This window comes from Tachyglossus aculeatus, chromosome 17 (assembly GCF_015852505.1).
Source record: "Tachyglossus aculeatus isolate mTacAcu1 chromosome 17, mTacAcu1.pri, whole genome shotgun sequence".
NCBI lineage: Eukaryota > Metazoa > Chordata > Mammalia > Monotremata > Tachyglossidae > Tachyglossus > Tachyglossus aculeatus.
In genome coordinates, this window is record NC_052082.1 from 49,131,929 (window position 1) to 49,140,146 (window position 8,218).

General features: G+C 58.2%; 1 protein-coding gene across 1 annotated transcript; it reads left to right on the plus strand.

The window, feature by feature from the left end:
• The first annotated feature begins 668 nt into the window (after window positions 1-668).
• ERAL1 (Era like 12S mitochondrial rRNA chaperone 1) lies at window positions 669-7,881 on the plus strand. Its single transcript, XM_038759309.1, has 10 exons — window positions 669-942; window positions 4,278-4,405; window positions 4,497-4,574; window positions 5,151-5,197; window positions 5,305-5,366; window positions 5,513-5,625; window positions 5,725-5,943; window positions 6,081-6,230; window positions 6,941-7,021; window positions 7,194-7,881. Exons 1-10 carry the CDS (start codon window positions 669-671, stop codon window positions 7,314-7,316), a joined length of 1,275 nt encoding a protein of 424 aa, XP_038615237.1. The 3' UTR covers window positions 7,317-7,881.
• Window positions 7,882-8,218: the final 337 nt, after the last annotated feature.

The window sequence follows — 8,218 nt, forward strand, 5'->3', positions numbered from 1 at the left end:
TCTTCCTCCCCCTGCCCTCCTCCCCCTCTCTCCTCCTCCTCCCCCTGCCCTCCTCCCCCCTCTCTCCTCCTCCTCCCCCTGCCCTCCTCCCCCCTCCCCTCCACCTGTTCCCCTCAGGCCTCCTCCTCCCCCTGCCCTCCTCCCTCCTCTCCCCCCTTCCCTCCTCCCTCCTCTCCCCCTTCCCTCCTTCTCTCTCCCCCCTTCCCTCCTCCTCTCCACCTCCTCCCCTCCTCTGCCCTCCTTCTCCCCCCTACCCTCCTCCTCCTTCTCCTCCTCCTCCCCACCTGCTCCCCTCAGGCTTCCTCCTCCCCCCTCCTCTTCCCCCTTCCCTCCTCCCCCCTTCCCTCCACCTCCCCACCTGTTCCCCTCAGGCTTCCTCCTCCCCCTCCTTCTTCCCTCCTCCCCCTCCTTCTTCCTTCCTCTTCCTCCTTCTTCCCTCCTCCTCCCCCCCCACCCGTTCCCCTCAGGCCCCCTCCTCCCCTCAGGCGCCGCCCCTCCCTCCCGCATCCCAGAATGCTCCCGGGGGCGGGGGGGGGCGGGGCCGCTCTAGCCCGCGGCCCGGGCTTCCGGCGGCCTCAGCCAATCGGCGGCGGGGGCGTGGGCGGGGCCGGGGGCGGTGCTTTTCCCGTCCTGCCCCGCGCGCGGCGGCGGTGGCGGCGGCCCCCACCATGGCGGCGCCCGGGGCCGTTCGGGCGGCGCTCGGGGCCCTTCGTTGGGGATGGAGATGGAGGACGGGCCGGAGGGCTGAGGGAGGGACGGTGTTCGGTCGGTGGTCGGGTGGTTGGTCCCCGGCCGAGGCGTCTCCCGCCCCCGGCCCCTGGGGGCCCGGCCCGGCCCGCCTCGCCCACCGCGACGGGAGGCCGTCCGCCCTGCGCTGCTTCCTCCCGGACAGGCCCACACCCAACACGCACACACGGCGACCCCCCCTCACCTGCCGCACAGGTAATCAGCCATCCATCAATCAATCAATCCATCAATCGGATTTAGTGAGCGCTCCCTGTGTGCAGAGCACTGGACTAAGCGCTTGGGAAGTCCAAGTGGGCAACATCTAGAGACGGCGCCTACCCAACAGTGGGCTCACAGTCTAGAAGTAATCAATACATTCATTCATTCCATCCGATTTATTGAGCGGTTACTGTGTGCGGAGCACTGGACTAAGCGCTTGGGAAGTCCAAGTGGGCAACATCTAGAGACGGTCCCTACCCAACAGTGGGCTCACAGTCTAGAAGTAATCACAATACAGTCATTTATTCCATCCTATTTACGGAGCGCTTACTAGAAGTAATCACAATACATTCATTCATTGCATCCTATTTATGGAGCGCTTACTGGATGCAGAGCACTGGACTAAGCGCTTGGGAAGTCCAAGTGGGCAACCTAGAGAGACGGTCCCTCCCCAGCAACGGGCTCACAGTCTAGAAGGGGGAGACTGTGTTCTAGACTGTGAGCCCACTGTTGCGTAGGGACCGTCTCTATACGTTGCCCACTTGGACTGCCCAAGCGCCTAGTACAGTGCCCTGCACACAGTGAGCGCTCAGTAAATATGACTGAATGAATGAGACGGACAACATGTTGCCAACTTGTACTTCCCAAGCGCCTAGTACAGTGCTCTGCACACAGTAAGCGCTCAATAAGTACGATTGAATGAATGAGATGGACAACACATTGCCAACTTGTACTTCCCAAGCGCTTAGTCCAGTGCTCTGCACACAGTAACCGCTCAATAAATACGACTGAATGAATGAGATGGACAACATGTTGCCAACTGGTACTTATGTTGCCAACTTGTACTTCCCAAGCATTTAGTCCAGTGCTCTGCACACAGTAACCGCTCAATAAATATGACTGAATGAATGAGATGGGCAACATGTTGCCAGCTGGTACTTATGTTGCCAACTTGTACTTCCCAAACACTTAGTTCAGTGCTCTGCACACAGTAAGTGCTCAATAAGTACGATTGAATGAATGAATGAACGAACAAAAAACGTAGAGGTAGGTGTCAAAACCGTCAGAACAAATAGAATTAATTAAGCACTTGGGAAGTACAAGTCCAACGCTACGTGTTGCCGACGTGGACTTCCCAAGTGCTTAGCCCAGTGCTCTGCACACAGTAAGCGCTCAATAAATACGACTGAATGAATGACTTGCCCAAAGTCACCCAGCTGACAAGTGGCGGAGCAGGGATTTGAACCCATGACCTCTGACTCCCAAGCCCAGGCGCTTTCCACTGAGCCACGAGACCATCTGCCTGGGAGGCAGGAAGTCATGACTTTTAATCCTGGCTCTGCTACTTAATAATAATAATGATAATGATGGCATTATTTAGGTACTTAGTGTATGTGAAGCACTGTTCTAAGCGCTGGGGTGGATACAAGGTGATGAGGTTGTCCCACGTGGGGCACATAGTCTTCAACCCCATTTTCCAGATGAGGTAACAGAGGCACAGAGAAGTGAAATGACTTGCCCAAAGTCACCCAGGTGACAAGACAGGATTAGAACCCATGACCTCTGACTCCCAAGCCCATGCTCTTTCCACTGAGCCATGTGCTGTGTGCCCTTGGGCAAGCCACTTCACTTCTCTGGGCCTCAGTTACCTCATCTGGAAAATGGGGATTGAGACTGAGCCCCACATGGGACAGGGACTGCGTCCAACCCAATTTGCTTGTGTGTACTCCAGCGCTCAGTACAGTGCCTTGCACATAGTATACGCTAAAAAAAATACCATAATTATTATTATTACCGCCATGGAGTCGCGGACGGAACGTTGTGGGTTCTTCTCCCGCCTCCGCCGCTTCTCTGCTGCGTGACCTTGGCCGAGTCACTTCACTTCTCTCTGCTTCAGTGGTCTCATCTGTGAAATGGGGATTGAGACTGTGAGCCCCACGTGGGGCAAGGGATTGGGTCCGACCTGATTTACCTGTATCCACCCCAGCGCTTAGTACAGTGCTTCACACATAGTGAGCGCCTATCCAATACCATAATAATTGTTATTACTGTTACCAACACCTCAGGGGGATGGCGGAGGTCATCCCTGTTGTCCTGGGAAGCCCGGGTGGGACAGGGACTATGCCCCACCTGATGATCCCTTTTAGACTGTGAGCCCACTGTTGGGTAGGGACTGTCTCTATATGTTGCCAACTTGTACTTCCCAAGCACTTAGTACAGTGCTCTGCACACAGTAAGCGCTCAATAAATACGATTGATGATGATGATGATCCGGTCACTACCCCAGTGCTTAACCAAGCATGCGGCACAGAGTAAACGCCTGACAAATACCACAGCTCTTGAAAGAGTCTCATGGTCGAAAGTTACTCTCCCAATACAGTGTTCCACATCCATTAAGCGCTCAATAAATGCCACTGATTGATTTGGCAGAGAGGAAGCACATATACAGTCTCTAGACCGTAACCTAATTGCTGGCAGGGAATGTGTCTGTTATACAGAAGCAGCGTGGCTCAGTGGAAAGAGCCCGGGCTTTGGAGTCAGAAGTCATGGGTTCAAATCCCAGCTCCGCCAACTGTCAGCTGTGTGGCTTTGGGCAAGTCACCTCACTTCTCTGGACCTCAGTTGCCTCATCTGTAAAATGGGGATTAAAACTGTGAGCCCCCCATGGGACAACCTGATCACCTTGTAACCTCCCCAGTGCTTAGAACAGTGCTTGGCACATAGTAAGTGCTTAACAAATGCCATCATCATTATTATTATACTCTCCCAAGCACTTAGTACAGTGCTTTGCACACAGAAAGCACTCAATAAATACGACTGACTGACTGACATAGGCCTCTGAGAATGCCAGGAGCGCTCCTTGCTCTCCAAATACATATGTTGGCCTGACAAAAGACTTCATTTGCCCGGATAATACATAGTGCTCTGTGGTAACAATAGTCTTCCAGGGTTTTCTCAAAAAGCCAAGCGCTTTCGTTTATCCACCTACTGACTTTGTGTCGCTGTAATGGTAACACACTGCATTGGTACTAAGCTCTTGGGAAAGGACCAGACTGAGAGGTGTCACATTGCCTGTAAGGAACTTACACTCCCAAGGGACAGAGAAGGCCCCAGATGATTCATACCGTGTCATCAAATGGGGAAACGGGCCCAGAGAGGTTAAGTAGCTTGTTCTAGGCTACACAGCACGTCTCAGTGGCGGATCTGGAAGTCAAAGTAGGTGGGCCCAATCTCCCCTCCTTCCCCCTGGCCTCTTTCTTTGGTGCTTGTGTTAGGTGGGGCTCAGGAGGGTGCGGAGAGTATAAGCTCTGAAATATTTCTCTCCCCCACAGAGGAACAGGAGCTGCTGCTGGCCCATCACCCCGACATGCCAGAGAACCCCCGGATCCTGCGGGTAGCTGTGCTGGGGGCCCCCAACGCTGGCAAATCGACATTAGCCAATCAGCTTCTGGGCCGGAAGGTAGTCTCGTAGTCTCCCTCCCTCCATCCCAGCCGCCCAACAAATTCCAGGTGGAAAGGAGGCTGTGTCACGGCTGCTCTGATCTTGCCAGGTTTTCCCTGTGTCCAAGAAGGTGCACACCACACGGTGCCAGGCCCTCGGGGTGATCACAGAGGATGAGACCCAAGTGGTGGGTATCTCGGGGCCGGGCAGGGTCCTCTGAGCCCCGGGGAGAGGGGTGGGATGCGGCGGCGGCGGGAGGGTCTCTGGTGCCCACTACGTCTGTCGGCCCTGAAGGAGATCAGCGGTCCGATTCCCATGCTCCCCGGACTTATCTCTTCGGCCTCTCAGAGTAGGACATGGCAAGGGACGGTGACTAGTGAGTGGGGGCCAGGTTGCCAGTGGTGGGCTTGGCTTTGGGACTGCAAGGGACACCTCTCCCTCGCCCCCCGACAGAGATATGCTCACCCAGGTGCCCCTTCCCACCCGTCAGACTCCCTTGGGGACAAAGCCCAGAGAGGGGAGAGGCAGCTCGGGGTTGCTCGGTGGGGCTGTGGGGAGAAGCCGGCTTGCCTCCCGCTCCGGGGATCCCCTCTCTGCCAAGCCCAGCCCAAACTCGGCCCATCCCGGGACTTCCCTGCGGCTCTCATCCCTCAAGGACAGAGCGGGGAGAGTCCAGGACCACCTCCCCTCTCCCTCCCCCCCCCCATACTGTGCCTTGCCCCTCCAGTGACCGTCTCCCGCCTCGGGGTCTCTCTGGCCGTAGATACTCCTGGACACGCCCGGCTTCATCAGTCCTGCTAAGCAGAAGAGGTATGGGGGTGGAGGTGGGGGCCGGCAGAAAGCTCCCCCATCTCAGCCGTGTTTATTGAGCGCCCATTGCGGGAGGGTCTCGGTCCTGAGTCGTGTCCGCCCCTCAGGCACCAGCTGGAGCCATCGCTGCTGCATGACCCGTGGAGGAGCGTGGAGGGAGCGGACCTAGGTGGGCAGCGAGGAGGGGCTGCTGCCTTTCACTGGCAGGGATTTCGGGTGGCGGGATGAGGGACCCTTGGGGGAGCGTGGAGGGAGTCTCCGGCACCAAGAGCGGCAACCGAGGCCTCCGGGGTTCCCCTTTCCACTGCCTCCTAGTCCTGGTCCTGGTGGACGTCTCTGACAAGTGGACGCGGACCCAGCTGAGCCCCCAGGTGCTCCGCTGCCTCACCCACTTCTCCCAGGTGCCCAGCGTCCTCGTCCTCAACAAGGTGAGCGGGGCAGGGAGGAGGTGGGGGGGACCCCCCCCTGCCCATCCCCCCCATCCGTTTCACAGCCAGTGACCCCCTGCCCGCCCCCCTCCCCGTCAGGTGGACCTGCTGAAGGAGAAGTCCGTCCTCTTGGACCTGACGGTCACCCTCACCGAGGGCCTGCTCAAGGGTAAGACGGTGGCCGGCAGGAGGGTCCGGGGGAGCCCCGAGCCGGAGCCCGAGGCCCCAGCGGGGCACTCCGCCAAGACCGGCTGGCCCCACTTCCAGGAGATCTTCATGCTGTCGGCGCTGAGCGGGGACGAAGTGCCAACCCTGAAGGTGGGGATTGGCACCCCCCCCCGTGGGGGAAGCAGCAGCAGCAGACCCCTGCCCTCTCCCCGAGGGGTCCGCGGGCGGCGGGGCCGACGGCCCGGGGGAGCCACCAGCCGCTGATTCGGTCCCCGTGCCGCCCGCAGGGCTACCTCCTGGGCCAGGCCCGGCCGGGGCCCTGGGAGTATCACAGCAGCGTGCTCACCAGCCAGACCCCGCAGGACATCTGCGCCAACGTCATCCGCGCCAAGCTGCTGGAGCATCTGCCCCAAGAAGTGCCCTACGGCGTGCAGCAGGTGTGGGTGATGGGCCATGGGGGCACCTGGGAGGGTTGATTGGGACAAGGAAAGGGCCCAGGCCCTGCAGGAGGGTCCATGCTTCTGGTTGGGACAGAAGCACAAACAAGTGGAAAGAACTCAGGCCTGGGAATCGGAGGATCTGGCCTCTAATATTCATTCTGCCCCTTTTTTTTTTTTAATAAATAGTATTTGTTAAGCAAATGCTTGGGCCAATACAACTTAAATCAGATTGGACACAGTGTCTGTCCCACATGGAGCTCACAGTCTTAACCCCCCTTTTAATCAATCGTATTTATTGAGCGCTTACTGTGTGCAGAGCACTGTACGAAGCACTTGCATTGTACTAAGCGCTTTTACAGATGAGGTAACTGAGGCACAGAGAAGTGAAGTGACTTGCCCAGTGTCACACAGATGACAAGTGGCAGAGGCAGGATTAGAACCCAGGTCTTGGCTCCCAGGCCCCCGATCTTTCTGCCAGGCCACGCCACTTCTCAGGCCATTTGCCTGTGGGTCCTTGGGCAAGTCATGTCACTTCTCCAAGCCTCAGTTTCCTCATCTGGGAGATGAGAAAGCTTTGAGACCATGAGCCCCATGTGGGGCTGGGCCTGAGCTGATTGTCTTGTACCTCCCCCAGTGCCTAGTACAGAGTAAGCACTGGAGAAATGCCATTATTATCATTATTTTTAATTTTCTTATTTTTGTTGCAGAAGACAGAGCTGTGGGAAGAGGGACCCAGTGGAGAATTGGTCATCCTGCAGAAGCTGCTGGTGGCCAAAGAGTCTCATGTGGTAAGCCAGGCTGCTGCTCTAGCACCTGTTCTTGCTCCCTCAGCAGCCCTTGCCCTGCACCCCAATTTCTTGACCCCACCCCTCCCCTCCTCCCTTCCTGAACCCCGGAGATCTGGGCCCCCTTTCCTCGGGTCAGTGCCTGCCCCGTGCTAGCCCGCTCTCCTCCCTGCAGAAGATCCTCATTGGTCACAAGGGACAGCTGGTAGCCCAGATGGCTCAGGAAGCCACCGAGGACCTGATGAACATCTTCCTGTGTGATGTGCATCTCCGCCTCTCAGTCTTGCTCCTCAAATGACCCGTCCCATCTGACCTCTTCCCCCCGGCTCCCTCTGTTCTCCCCGGCCACCGCTCAGAGACCTGAGGGGAACCGCCTACAGCCCCTGCGTCTGGCTGTCCAGCCCTGAGGCCAGGATCCCGTGGGCACACACCCCTGGCCTGGGTGACGATGGGGGTCGTGGACTGGGGGTTCCTCTCAGTCCAGGCCCCGATCCCTGGATCCCACGGGCACACCCCCCTGGCTTGGGTGACGATGGGGGTCGTGGACTGGGGGTTCCTCTCAGCCCGGGCCCCGCTCCCTGAGATGGGTCTGGCCTGGGACCTCGAACCCCGCATCGAGAGAGTGGTCATGGATGAGGTGTCCTTGTGTGTCTGGGCCTTGGGGGAAGCATCTGTCCTGAGGTTGAGGCCTGGGCGGGAGCAGCCTCAGCTTCTTGAGCCCGGTCCCATCGAGCTCTATGCTCCCTGGGGGAGCCCAGCCCTCCCCAGGGGCCCCGGGCCCCACCAGGTAGAGGAGAGGGCCCAGGGCCACCTTTCTTCTCTACCCTCTCTCTAGGGTAATAAAGTGACAGGAAACAAACACATTCTGGCTCTCACCTTTATTCCTCTGGAGAGGGGTGGGGTCCGAAGGCCCTCCCTTTCCCCCCCAACCCCTTCCCCTGCCGTCTTTTCCTCTTCTGGGCACAGCTGGCAGGCCCAGCCAGAGAACCGTTACCATTACTAAACTCAGTAATGGTAACGGTTTCCTGGCCAGACCCTCGGTGCCGTCGGCTGGTCCGGTGGGCCGCGGGAGGGGACTTCGGGGAGCTGGGCTGGGTCTCCCCGCCGTCTCCCCCTTGGCTTCTCCCACCAAGGCTGGGCTCCTGCTGGGCTGGGGCACCCAGGCTAGTACATCATCTATACTGTAGTGTCTCATAGCAA